The following is an 18,099-nucleotide window of genomic DNA, read 5'->3' on the forward strand; positions in this document are numbered from 1 at the left end:
TAGCGTGTATGTGTGTGTTTGTGTGTGAACAATGTATTTTACAAAACTTTAGATTTTTTTTTTTTTGTATAATTTTAAGAATTCTTTATTGACATAAATATTCTGTGATTTCTTCTGTTCTTTTGTTTTTTTCGAAAATACTACAACAGGTCTTCCTTGTCTGATTTTTTTCAAATTATAAATATATTTTTTTTTTGGAATCACACATGGATTCTTTGTAGTAAATTCTGAGACACAATTTCTTTTAAAAAAAATCATATTCCGTGACGTAACAATAGTGTGGAATCCATGGAAAATTTTTGATATTAAATTGAGATTACATTGTTAGTTTTACTCATACCAAAAAAAAGAAAAAAGGAATAAAAATTGTGGATTCCAGGCTACTGATACGCCACTGACTACTTTATATATAAACATATATAAAATTAATATAATGAAAAATGAACTCAATAAAAAAAAAATTCAAATAGTAGAAAATCTGATTTTATTTCAAAAACCTTTCCAATCCCAAATAGAAAATTTCAGCAGTGTTTGATTTAAGCGGTTGGCAAACGAGCATTTTCCTTCTAAGTCATGTCGGGGCCTCTAGATAATGCAATTCTCGGCGCCTCTTTTCAGCTGTTTCAAGATCATGAGCTCTTTTCAAGTTGACGAAGGGTGAATGAAGGTGGATGAAGGGATTAGACCTAAAGTGTTTTATAATGTGCTGTGTCCGTCATGTTATTGTCTGTTTCAAGTAATAGATGCTTCGTCTGTGTTATACATACTATGTATTTATATTTGGTAATCCGAAAAAACCCAAAGACGTACGATGCAGTTCGTTGTTTGGCTAAGTAGCTATATAGTCATTCTGTATCGGGGGGTAACAAATAGGTACACATGTACCTATTTGTACGAGGTTTGTGTGTGTTATATAGTGTGCTGTGTCCGTCAGGTTATTGTCAGTTTCAAATTAGAGAATATTGCAAAGCACGATCGGTACCCCTTAGAAAATTAATTAAAAAACTTTTTTATTTCGGAATTTGTTAAAACTCAGTTTATAAGGTAATTTTGACCCAAAAAATTCAAAAATCGGGTTCATTGGGCGATTGAGTTAGTAGTTTCGGAGAAAAACGATATTTTGGATCGTTTTTTGACGTTATTTCGAAAATTACTCGTCCAAATGTTAAATACACCCGATTTTTTAACTTTTTGGGTCAAAATTACCTTATAATATGAATTTTATCCAAATTGGAAACGATAAATTTTTTTCGATTTTTTGCAATTTTTCTAAGGGGTACCCCTTGGAAAAAATTGAAAAATTCAAAAAAATTTTGTTGTTTCGGAATTTGATAAAACTCAGTTTATAAGGTAATTTTGACCCAAAAAATTCAAAAATCGGGTTCATTGGGCGATTGAGTTAGTAGTTTCGGAGAAAAACGATATTTTGGATCGTTTTTTGACGTTATTTCGAAAATTACTCGTCCAAATGTTAAATACACCCGATTTTTGAATTTTTTGGGTCAAAATTACCTTATAATATAAATTTTATCCAAATTGGAAACGATAAATTTTTTTCGATTTTTTGCAATTTTTCTAAGGGGTACCCCTTGGAAAAAATCGAAAAATTCAAAAAAATTTTGTTGTTTCGGAATTTGATAAAACTCAGTTTATAAGGTAATTTTGACCCAAAAAATTCAAAAATCGGGTTCATTGGGCGATTGAGTTAGTAGTTTCGGAGAAAAACGATATTTTGGATCGTTTTTTGACGTTATTTCGAAAATTACTCGTCCAAATGTTAAATACACCCGATTTTTGAATTTTTTGGGTCAAAATTACCTTATAATATAAATTTTATCCAAATTGGAAACGATAAATTTTTTTCGATTTTTTGCAATTTTTCTAAGGGGTACCCCTTGGAAAAAATCGAAAAATTCAAAAAAATTTTGTTGTTTCGGAATTTGATAAAACTCAGTTTATAAGGTAATTTTGACCCAAAAAATTCAAAAATCGGGTTCATTGGGCGATTGCATTACTAGCTTCGGAGAAAAACGATATTTTGGATCGATTTTTGACGTTATTTCGAAAAATACTCCTCCAAATGATAAATGAACCCGATTTTTGAAGTTTTTGGGTTAAAATTACCTTATAATATGAATTTTATCCAAATTGGAAACGATAAATTTTTTTCGATTTTTTGCAATTTTTTTAAGGGGTACCCCTTGGAAAAAATTGAAAAATTCAAAAAAATTTTGTTGTTTCGGAATTTGATAAAACTCAGTTTATAAGGTAATTTTGACCCAAAAAATTCAAAAATCGGGTTCATTGGGCGATTGAGTTAGTAGTTTCGGAGAAAAACGATATTTTGGATCGTTTTTTGACGTTATTTCGAAAATTACTCGTCCAAATGTTAAATACACCCGATTTTTGAATTTTTTGGGTCAAAATTACCTTATAATATAAATTTTATCCAAATTGGAAACGATAAATTTTTTTCGATTTTTTGCAATTTTTCTAAGGGGTACCCCTTGGAAAAAATCGAAAAATTCAAAAAAATTTTGTTGTTTCGGAATTTGATAAAACTCAGTTTATAAGGTAATTTTGACCCAAAAAATTCAAAAATCGGGTTCATTGGGCGATTGAGTTAGTAGTTTCGGAGAAAAACGATATTTTGGATCGTTTTTTGACGTTATTTCGAAAATTACTCGTCCAAATGTTAAATACACCCGATTTTTGAATTTTTTGGGTCAAAATTACCTTATAATATAAATTTTATCCAAATTGGAAACGATAAATTTTTTTCGATTTTTTGCAATTTTTCTAAGGGGTACCCCTTGGAAAAAATCGAAAAATTCAAAAAAATTTTGTTGTTTCGGAATTTGATAAAACTCAGTTTATAAGGTAATTTTGACCCAAAAAATTCAAAAATCGGGTTCATTGGGCGATTGCATTACTAGCTTCGGAGAAAAACGATATTTTGGATCGATTTTTGACGTTATTTCGAAAAATACTCCTCCAAATGATAAATGAACCCGATTTTTGAAGTTTTTGGGTTAAAATTACCTTATAATATGAATTTTATCCAAATTGGAAACGATAAATTTTTTTCGATTTTTTGCAATTTTTTTAAGGGGTACCCCTTAGAAAAAATCGAAAAATTCACAAAAATTTTGTTGTTTCGGAATTTGATAAAACTCAGTTTATAAGGTAATTTTGACCCAAAAAATTCAAAAATCGCGTTCATTTGGCGTTATTAACTCATCTCTCAACTTTTTTTGTTTGTATGTAATTGTGGTCCGTGTATCCACACCTTTATAATAACAAAGATGAATGGATCATCTTAAGTCATCTTTAAGATCGTGTTTTACCATCTTACCGACCGATCGTGGTAATGGTATACAAAGATCGTGCTTACCGATCGTGTCGTGTGTTACAAAGACGAAGAACGAAGACGTGACCATGGTAACACGTTACCATCAACAAATATACAACATTCCAAATGTCAAAGTAGTAAATTATTTTTAAAAAAATGCATACGTATCTAAGTAAAAAAGTAAACAAACACAATTTTAATTTAAACCAATTCTGGAATAAAAACTAAATGATTGTTTTAGATTGCAATTCCAAACAACACAAAACTAAATTGTATAGCATGGCATAAAATTGAAGGTTTCGTAGCGATCGGTGGCGAAAAAGGACTTTTAAAAGTGCTAAAATTGGATACGGGTACAGCTACAGGGGGTACCGATACAGATCATGGTGGAACAAATGCACCGACTACAGGAAGTGCCTCGGTTTGGGCACGAAGTGGTCCTTTACCAAGCAATTTATCCATGAATTTAACATTAGAAGGGCATTCAGAACCTGTCGAAGTTATTGTTTGGAATGAAAATTTAGATAAGTTAACGACCAGTGACAGTAATGGCGTTATTATTGTCTGGATGTTGTACAAGGTATAGTACAGCATGAACAACTTTGTACAGAATGTAACAGTACATTGTACAGAATGTAGTCCAACTCAATCCTTTGGTTGTACTTTAAATATTTCGCGCGTTAAATATTCTTTAACTTTTTAAATCATAACCTCTACATAATTTTATAATTTATTTTTTAATGCACTAATTTCACCATATTTCTAGCACAAGTTTTTTTAATTTACTGAGTACGACTAACGAAAGTACCTACATGAACAGACCCAAAAATTTTGAGTTAATATATTTTTGCTTACATCTTTACTCTCGTGATGAAAGAAATTCTCACAATTTTTTAAGAACTCGAAAAAATAATTATTTTTGAGCATGAGCACCCTTTTTCTCTTATCCCAGTAAAATTGAAGGATTTTTTTTAAGGGTATTTGGTATGAAGAAATGATAAATAATCGGAATAAATCGACGGTAACAGGAATGGCATGGAGTTTTGATGGTAATAAAATTTGCATCGTTTACGAAGACGGTAATAATTGAGTTCCACAGTTCTTAAGGGTGTACGAGCGCCAGGGCAAATTTTTGATAAAAAGCTTAATTTTTTTTATATGATGTCTAAATCAAATTCAAAAATTTTTAGGGGGGTTGCTCGGTTATTTAAAATGAAAATAAGGTACAAATAATTTCAACCACAAGTGTAAACTTGCCTTGGCGCTCGTACTACCTTAACTACTACTGAATTATAGATTCGTAACGGTAAAGCTTCGAATATAATTTGCTTTAGGTGCTGTAATTGTGGGTGCAGCGAATGGTAATCGTATTTGGGGTAAAGAATTAAAAGATGTTAGTTTACGTGGTGTCCAATGGTCACCTGACGCAAACATGTTGCTATTTAGTATTGGCAATGGCCAATTACATTTATACGATAATCAGGGTAACTTTATGATGCGTGTTTTGTCCGAAGATAAAGAAATTCTGAACACAAATTCCGAAATTGTGGCAATACAATGGTATGATGGCCGCTATGGATATGTGGGCCATGATTGTCCAGTGATTTTAGTTTGCTTTGATAATGGTGATGTCATGCTTCTACGGAACGTCAATGATGAAGGTACATTATGTAACACTTTCATGTAACATTACTTTTTTAACCCTTTAGACCGATTTTTTTTCGTGCCATAATCATTAATTAGCAAAATAGGCCAATTCTTGAGTCCGTAGGACCCATCTTGTAAACCGTTAGAGATAGAACAAAAGTTTAAATGTAAAAAATGTTCCTTATAAAAAAATAAACAACTTTTGTTTGAAACATTTTTTCGTAAACATCACTGTTTACCCCTAAGAGCGTAAATGTGGCGCAAATTATATATTATGTATTATATGGGAATATCGGAATCTAATAATAAGAATCATTTCAAGAAAGGGGATATGACCTTGACCTTAGGGATAAAAGTGTGCAGTTCAGAAGGTTTTTGTTTGTTTTCAGAACCAATAACATTTAATGTAGATATGCATATACGTTTTGGAGCATGGAATCATAATGCTTCCATGATTGCACTTGGCTGCGAACGCAAGGAAAAATCATCGGGAGATCGTATTTCGATACAATTTTACAACAATTGTGGAAAACTATTAAATATACTAAAATTACCGGGTCGTAAAATGACCGGTTGTGCATGGGAAGGCGCTGGTTTACGTTTAGCCATAACTGTGGACTCGCATATATTTTTTGCAAATATTCATCCACGATATAAATGGTGTTTTTTTAAGCGTACGCTAGTTTTTTCAACGGGACTAACGACCCCAAATGGAATCGCCATAATTTTTTGGGATACCTATTCAAATTTAGTGAATACTTTGTATGTGAAAAATTTATTTTGTATGGCTTCGTATGGGAATTTATGTGTTTTGGCTGTCGAATTTGATAATTCTAAATTACCATCGAAATATATGTTGTTGCTATGTGATACAGGGTGCACCATTGTTGACGGTAAGAAAAAGAATACCATAGCCCTTTCACGTTAATAATTTTACGAGGATATTTCAGAAAAATGTCTGGATTTGAAGCCATTACACATCACAATCAATTCATCGCTTGTCATTGTTACCTCAAACACACAATTTTTGTTATGGCAATACAATAATTTACGTCCAAATCAAAGTAAGTATCAAGGGATAGACATGGTACCCAATTTAAGCTCAGCTTTATAATTTGGGGAATTTTCTTTTTGATAGTTCATACCAGAAAACGTGAATACATTTACCACATAAATGAACGAGTGACGGGAGAAGAAGCATTGCTGGCACAAGACGACGCAAATCCACCAGCTCGACGTATGCCATACTTCGATGACAATCCAACCATTAGTGACATCCAGTGTGTCACATGTTCTGACACAACATTATTAATTGGACGCCAGAATGGTGACGTCAACCATTACGAGTTACCACATGTGTCACTTGTCAACAAGTATACTTTTGTCACCAAAGGCATCTCTCAAATGATTCGAATTAACTGCAACAGCACGTAAATATCTAGAAACCCTTTATTTAGAATCCAAAATGTCATAATAATTTGCTTCAATCATGTTTCTCCGAGAAAAATTAAAGCTTGCTTATTAAAAATACAGCTTGGAATATGAAAGGATCCGGTCGGGGACCCTCAACTGGATCCTTTGGTGTTCTAGTTATGTTTTAGCCAGGTTTTGATCTCGAAATATTCTCGGGAGATTGGGTTGAGTCACCTTTCACCTTTCGAATTACATCCGGGTTACCTTTCGAACTAACCTTTTCATTATCCAGGAAAGCTGCATTAATAAGTGATGGACAATTAGTTGTATTTTCCTTACGATCCGATCCTGGTTTTATGCGAGGCGAATTAATTGACACTGAGAACAATGATGGATCCACAAGTCGATTGGAGCGAAAAGATGTTTGGGATTTATGTTGGGCATCAGATAATCCACATATGTTGGCTATTATGGAAAAAGCACGACTGTACGTCTTTCGAGGAGTCAATCCAGAAGAACCGATTACATGTTCTGGATATTTATGTAGTTTTAAGGTAATATCACACAAGGTTCCTAGACACACAATTCCTTAAGGATTTTTGATTTGAACGGTTTTGACAGGATTTAGAAATAAAAACAGTACTTCTGGATGATATCATATCAAATCCAGATAATTTCCATAAAGATTTGATTGTGGACATGGAGATAAAATCGTTACGGGATACACGGGAACTATTAAGTAAAGTTGGAATCAAAGAAGCTAGACAATTTATTGTGGATAATGCACATCCTCGATTATGGTAACTTGATGTCAACTTCCAAAACAAAATCCAAAACTTAAAGTTATTTTGATTGTTTTTAGGCGATTACTAGCGGAAGCCGCATTAAAACAATTAGATTTAGTAACAGCTGAAGTTGCCTATGTCTATTGTCAAGATTTAGTGGGCATCGAATTTATCAATCAATTAAATCGCAATCGTAATCAAGGTCTTGTTAAAGCGGAAATCGCTACATATACCAAAGATTTCGACGAAGCTGAACGATTATATATCGAAAGTGATCGACGTGATTTAGTTTTGGAATTGTATAAAAAATTAGGTGATTGGTTCAAAGTGCGACAATTGATTAGTCCCAATATGAAAGCGGATATTGTTAAATCGAGGGAAATTTATAACGGAATTGGTAATTATTATGCCGAACGATATAACTGGTTAGTAAAATTTACTCTTTACCCTAATTACAGCGAAAAATAATTTCGACTTTTCTAGGTCAAATGGAAAAGAATACTTTCTAAAATCACAAAACACAGCAATGTTGGCATTGGCGTACTATCATTTGGAAAATTATGATGCGTTGGAAAAACTTGTAGCGGAACTAAATCGAAAAGATCCGTTATTGTTGAAAATAGGTGAAATGTTATCATCGGTTGGATTATGTATATCAGCTGCGAATGCTTTTGCAAAGGTAAAGAATTATAATTATACGTCAAGGATGGCGAACCAATGGTACGCTACACAATACTTTGGGCAAGCCATCGATCACAAAGTTCACTATAAGAATAAAAAATTTTTAAAACTAGGAATTCGTTAGCAGACATATTTAACTGTTTGAAAAAGCTCACTCGTGCTATTTTAAACATGTTTTCATTTACCTGTGTCTGCGAGTCCTTATTTTCAGAAATGAATAACATTATTAGACTCGTTTAGAAATCATTTGACAGATGACTAGTTCGTGTACACCTTTCACTTTTAAGTAATTCGTGTGTATAACTTGTATACTTGTGTGCTGTCGACAATCTATTGTTTGAAACTGACAATAACCTGACGAACACAGTATTCTATAAAACACTTAAGGAATAAACTCCAGTGGTGCGTTCTAGCTGACATACACATTTTTTCCCCAATAATCACGATTTGACATTTCATTCATTAAACATTCCTTGATGCATAAAGGTTCGACACGGCTGTCATATGTCACTTTTTGGCGGGGTTTCCAAATTAAAAATCGTTTTTTTAGTGCAATGAAGTGAAAAAAGCCGTAGCATTATGTACGAAACACAACGAATGGGAATTAGCTGTAAATTTAGCCAAAGAATATTCGATACCTGAAATGGATAGCGTTTTATCCGAGTACGTAAATCGTTTAATTCAAGATAATCGTGTTCCACAAGCGATTGAAGTTTATCAAAAAGCGAATAAGTATTTAGAAGCAGCCATATTAGCTTATGATGTAAGTTTTATAGGTTTTGTAAACTTTTGGATTTGCATTGAAAACATTTATTTTAATTTTCCAGTACGGCAAGGAATTTGCGAAAACTGTCAATAATCCACTGAAAGTTAAACGATGGTTTATTTTAGGAGCCACACTCGTCGACAAACATCGAAAAGAAAATAGTGAAATGAACTCGATTAAATATGATGGTAAAAGCTCTAAAATCAATTCTTAATGATTGCGAATTAATTGTAATTTGTTGCAGTTTTAATAGCGAATCGTTGGCGCAATGCTGTTGCATATCACTTATTGGCAATCGCTCATTTAAATCTATACGATGGCAAAACACGTCAAGCATTTATAACATCAGCGAAATTACGGGAGTACGATGATATTTTAAGTGAAGAACAAGTTTATCGAATATTAGCGTTGACAAGTCGATTATGTGAAGTATTTTCGATGTGTTCGAAGGCATTTGTTAAGTTAATATCATCCGATCAGGTAAATTACGCAAACTCGAATGTAATAGTAGTAAATGACAACCTCCTTAATAATAATAATATATGAGAGGCATGGGCGTCACCATGGGAGAGGCGGGGTACAGGTAGGGGCAACTACAACTGGCGACACCCCTGAGAAGAGTAATGTAGCCTCTTGTCCCAGTGGGGGATTTAAGGGATTGGAAAAGTAACAATATTGTTCTAGATAAAAAAGTCCGATTCAAATTTCCAATTCGTTCCGATTGAATTCCACTTTAATCCAATAGAACCCAATTCATATTTTCAATTCGATCTCATTCATGAATGGCAATCAATTGGAAAATTTTCGATTATTCTATTGGATTCAATCGGAATGAATTGGAAACTTTTTTCCAATTAAACCCGATTTATTTCAATTGAATTTCGATTCAAAATTTTAATTGGTGTTGCAATTGGAATGAAACAGAAACTTTTTTTACAATTCAATCCGATTCGCTCCGATTGGTTGAAGGTTAATTCTAGAGACCCGCGCAAAATCTTCGCAAAATTCCAAACTTTTGCAGAGTCTCAAAATTCGTTATTTTCAGAATTTTCGAGTCGACCTCAACCTTGATTAAATTTTGGATTCGTTAACATTGAATTAAATTAATTTACAGATTGGAGAAACCGAAAAAGAGCGTTACAAAACGATAGCAAACGATATATTTAAAAACCACTCGCCAAAAGATAAACAAATTTTACGGAACGAATGCATCAGCTGCGAAACAATGATACCTGATTGGTAAATAATTATTATTTCTAAGCGGTACAATATTCAGAATGTACCGTGTGTTTTTCTTTTGTAGGTATAGTGTTTGTCCAAGTTGTGATGTTCGATTCCCCACATGTTTAGCAACAGGTGTACCAATAATGGATCCAAAATTGATATGGACTTGTTGGAATTGTTTTGAGAATGCGGACGTTCGTGAAATGGCCAAATATAATTTGTGCCCGCTTTGTAGACAACCAAAAATAAGTCAATAAATCCATTTTTGGAAATACAATTTTGAATTTTTTTTCCACAAAAACCTCCCAGTTTTGAACCCTTTGCAGAGCTCCCTTTAAATTTCTTATCAGTTCTTATTCTTAGGAGGCTTTTTAAACTCCATAACCAAAGTTTGTTACATCCAAAGTGTACTTTTGGGTCATCAAAAAACCAAAATTTTTTCGTAAAAAAATCACTCTTTTCGGAGGCGCCAGCAGGGGTTTTGTGGAAGATTTCCTGGAGTATACGGCATTCCTTATGTTTTTTGATCCGTAGAATGCATTTCTGAGGATTTCAAATTTCCATAATTCCAATTTTTATGCATTTTTTGTCGAAAAATACGGATTGTGGTGAACAACCAAGCAAAAAAAAAAATCAAACTTTTTGGAAGAATTTGCAGGGGTTCTGTGGAAGATTTAGTGAAAGTATGGGTCATTCCTTGTATGAATTTTCATACATTTTTTATCGAAAAATACGGATTGTGGAAAACTGACCGAGTAAATGGGTCTAAAACTACCAAAATTCAATTCTATGGGTCAAACCCTTTTCAGAGCCCACAAAACTAGAGCCAGTGCTTGAAATATCTGTAAAAAAAAAATAAAAATCGAAAAACTTTACACGGTACATTTTTTTATTGATTTCAGAACAAAAATAAATTTTGAAAATTTTCTCACAGGCCTGAGTTTTTGTTTTGCTGAATTTTATACAAATTATTATTTATTTAAAAGGAAAATCCTCTCCGCACATTCTTACACAAAAATTTTTACATTTATTCTTGGGATCAAAATTTTGCAGTAAAATGTAGGTTAAAGACTTTCCACTTGAAACAGAGTTTTTATTTAATTTAATCAGTCAGAATGCTGCACATCAGTATTACGCATGCGCCAACTTTGTGATATGTATTTCTCTTTTTAAATTTATTTTAATATTATGCGGAATGATTGATTGATTGATTTTTATTTTAGAATAGATCAAGATTTTTGGTCGTTACCAATTATAGATTTCAAAAAAAAAAATTATTATGCTTATAAGGTCCTTAAAACTAATAATTTCAAACAAAATCATACTTAAATGTTCAACTCCGACGAAAAACCAAATACGTCACGTTCTGATAACTTTGTTTTTTAATTGTGTGCTGTCGACAAAGCATATATTGTTTGAAACTGACAATTACCTAACGGACACAGCATAAAGTGTAGTTGTTATCCACCGATGTAAAATGAATGAGAAATTTGTCTCAAAATAAACCTTATATCGAAAATGTCTGAAGATCAGCTAAAAATCGTAGAATTATCAGCCACATTTTGACATCAAAAAATGTTCTCTAACTCGAAAAAAGAGTTTCTTGTTTTTATTGACTCGATGGCCTAGAAAAACTTTAAACTCCTCACTTCTTCTTTAATGATTTGCACGCCCTGATAAAAAAGTCCGATTAATGAATCAGAATTTTCCAATTCATTCCGATTCATTATCATTAAAACCAATTAAAGAAACGAACATTTAAGGATCATTTTTGAAATTATTATCCCATTCTTATCTTAATATTATGTAGAAACATGAAACCCATAATTGTAACATGTATGCAGTGGCAAGAAAAATTAGCTTCAATTTGGCGTAGCCACTTTTCCAGTATTTTGAAAATTTTAGTATAAATTGGCCAACAATCTACACTACAAATATACATCCCAAATTATTTCATAAAAAAAAAAGGAAAAAAATAACAACATTGGCCAAAGTTTAAAAACAATTGACTATCAAAGAGGTCACTATCAAACGACCTGACCCTGTGACCTCTGTTTAAACAGAAAAGATTCACTATATACATATTTTTAAAAAGAAAAGTCCTCTATATTAAAATAAACCCATTTCTAAAAATAAGAATTCTTCTTTTATTGATATAGACGGGGTGGGTGGGGGTTGGAGAGACGTTGGATGTTGGACGGGGGGAATTAGGGCTTGGAATTTACATGTAAAGCACCACTTTGCTATATAAACGTACATTTTTTTACGTTTTGGCAGTTAATACAGGGTTGGATGGATGACATTTAACACATATACAAGTTTTGTGAGATCATTTTGAAGAAGAAAGAATAGTCCAGAATGTCCTGAAGAACTATTCCGGAAGACCATGATCATTCATCGGTCTCACTTCTGAATTGGAAGCTATTGAAAACAAATGTGTCCAAATATCAAGATATTATGGACCAAAATGGTCGAAATTCTGCACATTTTGGATAGATCCTAATGGCTGGTGTTAAATTTACCAATAAAAATGATGTATTTGTTGGGGCCACTCTGTAGTTTACGACATTAAATTTACATAGATTACAAACATGTGAAAACGTGATAGGATTCCAAAATTTTCTTTTATAAATCGCTTATCGTTCGATTAATCAACAAACTCAGGTTGGCGATCGAATTGTTCATCTGAAATTTTGAAGAAATCTGTATTTGCGTCAAAAAAAAACCATTAATTAGGATAAATCGAACTCAAAAATGAGATTTTGTGGCTAAAATCAATGTCATATATATACATTTCAAGATTTCGACGAAGAATCAATCAGGTCTTCGAATTTCTAATTTTAAAAACTAGAAAGATATTGTTTTTAAACCATTTTAGAATCTCAAAATTGTTTGACATTTCCAGATTTCCAGGTTGATCGCCAATCCTATTCAAAATTGGAAAAATCCACTGAGGTTTTCCCGTTTTCCCCAATTGCGTGGCACAATGAATTATAATGAAAGTTGATTTTCTTAATATTTCATCACAGCCAATTTGAATTACAGGAAAACTCCCTAATTTCTTCCCGATTAATGAATTTCTTTGAAACATGTTGAAATCTTCTAAAATATTAGCAACCCTGATAAGTAATGACGTCATATGCAAACGGAAACTTTTTATTTTTTAGGCAGTTGATCTCAAATCTTGAGAAAATCAAAAAATACAACAAATTTTGTTGAGTTTTGGAGGTTTTGAAGGATACACTGAATGGTTTTTTATGATTTATTATGATTTATCTGGAATTAGAGCTGTAGAGCTTTAGAGCTGTAGAGTTGTAGACTTTTAGATTTAGGCTGTACTTTTAAAACGCATGCACCTCATGAATATTGAATCGATACTTTGAAATACAGCACCAGCTGATTGGGCGGCATCGACTCGATGATGGATATGTTTACGTTGATAGTAATCGACTAAAGGAGTTGTTTGAGTATGATAAGTATTTAAGCGTTTGATTAATGCTGCAGCATTATCATCCGAACGACGAATTAATGGTTCACCAGTTATCTGTAAAACAAAAATTTATTTAATTAATAGGGTATTCCATTATTTTTGATAAAGTACTTCAAAATGTTGATTTTGCTAATAAAAAGCAACCAAAAATTTATTTCGGAAAAATACACAAACTTTCTTGCCAAAAACTTAAATTTTAAACCTTTTTTAAACTGTCTAAAACGCATGCATCTAATTTGATGATGTAATATTTGTATCACTATACGAAATAACACAAATAAGTTTGACAGATATATTCATAGACATCTGATTATAATAAATATAAATACTTATTATCTATGTTTATATTATACCCAGCTGTCTACACTGAACTAATTGATGGTCTATGGCATCACAGCAGGGCTTACCCGCGTTTTAGGTTACGTGTTTTCAAATTTCATGATTTATTTTTGACTAACGATAATACCATATTTGATATCCATATTATAAACGAAACGGAGAGTTGTTTGGTCAAATACTGGACATTCGGCGAAGTACAAGGCCGGAGTGCCGGATATTCGACCCGGTATTTTGATTTAAACAGTGACGATAACAAGTATGCGCCATATTTATTGTATTCGACTATTTAGGAGATCTTGAAACTGAAAAAGGCCGACCAAACATCTTCACACGTGAAGCTCATGACACTTTTTGGGGCTGTTTCAATGAATTACTCTCCGGTATCCGGCCGAATAGTAAAAACAATCCAAACACGTATTAATTGTGCCTTCCAAAATAATAAGAAATTAAATATTTTAAGGGGGTCCACCCATTTATTCATTATTAGGTCCGAAAAATCACTTATTTTGACAATAAAAGTTGATTTTCTTAACTTAAAGAAAAACTATTTTCACCAGCTCCGAGAACGGATTCGTAATATACGTAAAAAATGGTCTTTTCCTGGTGTTCTAGGAGAATTTTTACGAAGGGACGCTAAAGTGCAAACGAAATCCAAGATGCATTAAATTGAACAACATAACCTCAAATTAAGTTATTTTGAAATATTCATTTTTGACGTTTAATAACATTTTTTGTACATTTTAAGCATATTTAATAAAAAATAAATTAATTAACAATCAGTTTTTAATTAACTTAACCCCTTTATCCATTTTGTAATCACCAAAAATCATTTTAATTGACAGTTAAGAAAATTTTCGTTTAATAAATAAAAAACTATTAATTTTTCGTCAGATTCGACAACGAATTCGTAATTTACGTAAAAAAATACTTGAATTTGGTTCTTTGCCTGATATCCTAGGATAATAGGTGCACGATATAGTGTCCGAATAAACTTAACGATAAAATATATGTAATAAATGAGAAGTTAAAACTTACATCATCGACCATATGAACTTTTGGCGGTTGAAACTCTTCATGATAAGATCGACCACTAGCTGGATGAATTAATCGTCCAGTAATTCGACGTACAAGTAAATTATCATCGATCCCAAATTCAATAACCGCATCCAACGGAGTTTTCCGTTCCTCTAATAATTTATCTAATTTTTCCGCCTGCGGTACAGACCGTGGAAATCCATCAAGAAGGAACCCATTACTACATTCTGGCTTATCTAAATTCGTTGCAATTAAATCCACAACCAAATCATCACTCACTAATTTACCTTCGTCCATAACTTTTTTTAGTTCTTTACCAAGCTTGGAACCTGAAGAGGTTTCAGCTCGTAACATGTCACCTGTTGAAAGATGACATACACAGTATTTTTTCTTTAAAAGTGGTGCCTAAAAAAAATTTCACAAAATTAACCTAAAAATTATTTGAAAATATCTTAAGTTATGTAATCGTATTTACCTGTGTACCTTTTCCCGAACCAGGTGGTCCCAGTAAAACGGCATTAATGCCACGATCGACACTTTCATTCAATTTTGGTGCGGCTTGTGCTGGAGGCATGATTTCGTTTGAATTGTATTCGCACGGTAAATGTTAAAACAAGTGAACCAGCTACAGAAAAATTAATGAAAAATCACTTTTCACTTTGAATACTTGAATGCAATTTAGTTATATATCAAAGCCATTTGTGATTTGATAAGCCAGGTTAAGTGGTGACCTTTAGAACGTGCTATTTCAAATACAAGTGCCAACACTACAAGCATATTACAAGGTTCACACTCACGGCTCTTTTCATTGGCGCCAATTTTAAATTTTAACTAATATTCATTCGCTTTTTATTTAACAATCCATAAAATTATTCAATTACGATCACTCATTTTATTTCTACGCTTCGATACAGTTATTTATTTTTAATTCGTCATTAAAAAAATATTTTTTTAAATATATCAATCTTTTATTTATTTAAAGTTGGGCTCAGCTTATTGCAACGTAAAACGCTGACGTTATGAATGGTCGTCTTTGAATTATGTACTCAATTCTTTGATTCTCTTTAATCAACACTGTCTTTACATGGTATTTCAACAAATAACTCAGTCAATTATTTGTTTTCTTTAAAACACATGAGGTGTTGAGAATTACTGAGCATTATTTAAACACAACTTTTGTAAACTGAAAGCGTTAAATCGGCTCCAACTTGAAAAATACGTCCGTAAAATGTTCCAACGTTTGAAGTTTGTATGAGTAGAAATGACTCTTAACGCACAAAAAAGGGCGTCAAATTACAGAATCTTGCTAGAAAATTTGAAACGGATTTTATGATAGTGACCAAAAATTGTGCATCGTACGTATATTTGCAATTAAACAACAGCTATTGCAAATATACGTAACGTAACGTCAAACTACTTGATTAAACGTTATGACGTATAATTTTACGCACGATAGAATATGGATCGACGATTAAGAAAAATCTGATTAATTATTAAAATTATTTAATTGATTTATTATTAAAATTACATATAGATGAAAATTTATTTAAATTTTAAGAAAATTTAGAAAATATCGTAGACGCCAATGTACAAAAATTGCATTTGTTTATAATGGCATGGCATAATTAGTTTTTTTTTTACGTAACAAGATAGAATTCGAGCCGAGGTTATTGAAACATCCGATAAATTATTAAAATTAAAAATGTTTTTGGACATAAATTAGTTGACGGATGTTTTTGTAAAGAAATTTAAAAAAGCGTTTATTAATCTTACAATTTGTACTTAAGTACACTCAGAATCCAAATAAAAGTTCCAACTTGAAATCCGAATTGAACATATATTGACAGCACAGTTTCAAATTTTAATGAGAGTAATAATGGTGGTGGAAATGCGGGGGTGGGGGCGGGGGAGTGGTATTGTAGTTGGATAAAAAATAATATGAATAATATAAGTTACTCCTTCAACAAAGAATATATTTATTAATTAAAAAAAATGATATATTTGTTTTGAAATGGTTAACATTAAAATAATAGGTTTAGGGCCTTAGAGCCAGGCGTGAGGCATGCTTGCTCTTTAACAGCTCTTGTCAAAATCGTATCTACCTAAAAACTATTTAAAATACGAAACTTTTCATAGATGGCAACTTCTTCTTCAGAAGGTTTGGCAGGACTGAGATTTTGTAAATTGCCGAAGGGCGAGTGCATCTAGTTCTTTCTAATTCATCAACCTTGTCACACAATTAAAAATTTTGCAGGCCCTCTGAAAATGAAATTGCCGGATATGAAAATGACTGCCGGTTTTGAAATGACTCAGTTATTACGATTATGTGGACGGTGAACGCCTGCTTAATGGCTCTAAAGTCTAAACCTATGAAACTATAAATATGATTGTTTTTACAATTAATTAAATCTTGATGAATTAATAATTAATAATTAGGTAATCAATGAATTATATTAATTACGTATAAAAAAAATATGGCACATAAACACTAGGAAATTATTTATCAAATATCTTTATCTTTAGATACATTTGGACCACTCATTACAGACAGACTCATTACACATTCACATGGAAGTCACATGCGGAGACACCATTCCACTCCATGATAGTGATTTGAAATTCTATGATTATATCAAAAATTATCTCGAATTCGATTCTGATAAAAATTATTGTCTAGGACAAGTATGGCGAACCAAGGACACGCGACACAATATTTTGGGCACGCCATCGATCACAAAGTTCACTATAGAAGTAAAAAATTTTGAAAACTAGGAATTCGTTAGCAGACACATTTAACTGTGCGAAAAGCTGACTCGTGCTGTTTTAAACATGTTTTCATTTACCTGTGCCTGCGAGTCCTTATTTTTAGAAATGAGATTAAAAACTCGCTTAGAAACCGACAGATGACTCTAGTTCGTGTACACCTTTCACTTTTTAGTAATTCGTGTATATAACTTGTATACTTGTGTGATGTTGACAAAGCATCTATTGTTTGAAACTGATAATAACCTGGCCGACACAGTATTCTATAAAACACTTAAGGAATAAACTCCAGTGGTGCGTTGGAGCTGACATATACATTTTTTCCCAATAATCACGATTTGACAGCAAATCTATGGCCTCATTAAACATTCCTTGATGCATAAAGGTTCGACACGGCTGTCATACGTCACTTACTGGCGGAGGTTTCAAATTAGAAATCGTTTTTTTTTAGTGCAATGAAGTGAAAAAAGCCGTAGCATTATGTACGAAACACAACGAATGGGAATTAGCTGTAAATTTAGCCAAAGAATATTCGATACCTGAAATGGATAGCGTTTTATCCGAGTACGTAAATCGTTTAATACAAGATAATCGTGTTCCACAA

At 32.3% G+C, this 18,099-nt stretch overlaps 2 protein-coding genes across 2 annotated transcripts; one reads left to right on the plus strand and one right to left on the minus strand.

The window, feature by feature from the left end:
• Window positions 1-3,269: 3,269 nt before the first annotated feature.
• On the plus strand, window positions 3,270-10,145 carry LOC123302306 (WD repeat-containing protein 35). Its single transcript, XM_044885176.1, has 16 exons — window positions 3,270-3,532; window positions 3,594-3,932; window positions 4,329-4,431; window positions 4,687-5,013; window positions 5,389-5,892; window positions 5,950-6,063; window positions 6,138-6,429; window positions 6,705-6,966; window positions 7,034-7,212; window positions 7,275-7,622; window positions 7,681-7,876; window positions 8,429-8,641; window positions 8,706-8,832; window positions 8,889-9,124; window positions 9,759-9,883; window positions 9,948-10,145. Exons 1-16 carry the CDS (start codon window positions 3,509-3,511, stop codon window positions 10,123-10,125), a joined length of 3,567 nt encoding a protein of 1,188 aa, XP_044741111.1. The 5' UTR covers window positions 3,270-3,508; the 3' UTR covers window positions 10,126-10,145.
• Window positions 10,146-11,079: 934 nt separating this feature from the next.
• LOC123302308 (adenylate kinase) lies at window positions 11,080-15,501 on the minus strand. Its single transcript, XM_044885183.1, has 3 exons — window positions 15,208-15,501; window positions 14,733-15,137; window positions 11,080-13,412 (listed from the first exon to the last, which is right to left on the minus strand). Exons 1-3 carry the CDS (start codon window positions 15,304-15,306, stop codon window positions 13,197-13,199), a joined length of 720 nt encoding a protein of 239 aa, XP_044741118.1. The 5' UTR covers window positions 15,307-15,501; the 3' UTR covers window positions 11,080-13,196.
• Window positions 15,502-18,099: the final 2,598 nt, after the last annotated feature.

This window comes from Chrysoperla carnea, chromosome X, assembly GCF_905475395.1.
Source record: "Chrysoperla carnea chromosome X, inChrCarn1.1, whole genome shotgun sequence".
Taxonomy (NCBI): domain Eukaryota; kingdom Metazoa; phylum Arthropoda; class Insecta; order Neuroptera; family Chrysopidae; genus Chrysoperla; species Chrysoperla carnea.

What these genes read in the sequence shown, in the direction of transcription:
- LOC123302306 (XM_044885176.1), top strand. Translation starts at nt 3,509, where the DNA reads ATGCATACGTATCTAAGTAAAAAA. An exon ending in AGGGTGCACCATTGTTGACG is followed by an intron (nt 5,893 to 5,949) that starts GTAAGAAAAAGA and finishes AGGATATTTCAG; the next exon opens with AAAAATGTCTGGATTTGAAG. An exon ending in CAGCCATATTAGCTTATGAT is followed by an intron (nt 8,642 to 8,705) that starts GTAAGTTTTATA and finishes TTAATTTTCCAG; the next exon opens with TACGGCAAGGAATTTGCGAA.
- LOC123302308 (XM_044885183.1), bottom strand. Translation starts at nt 15,306, where the DNA reads ATGCCTCCAGCACAAGCCGCACCAAAATTGAATGAAAGTGTCGATCGT. An exon ending in GTTCGGGAAAAGGTACACAG is followed by an intron (nt 15,138 to 15,207) that starts GTAAATACGATT and finishes AATTTTTTTTAG; the next exon opens with GCACCACTTTTAAAGAAAAA. An exon ending in AAGTTCATATGGTCGATGAT is followed by an intron (nt 13,413 to 14,732) that starts GTAAGTTTTAAC and finishes TTTGTTTTACAG; the next exon opens with ATAACTGGTGAACCATTAAT.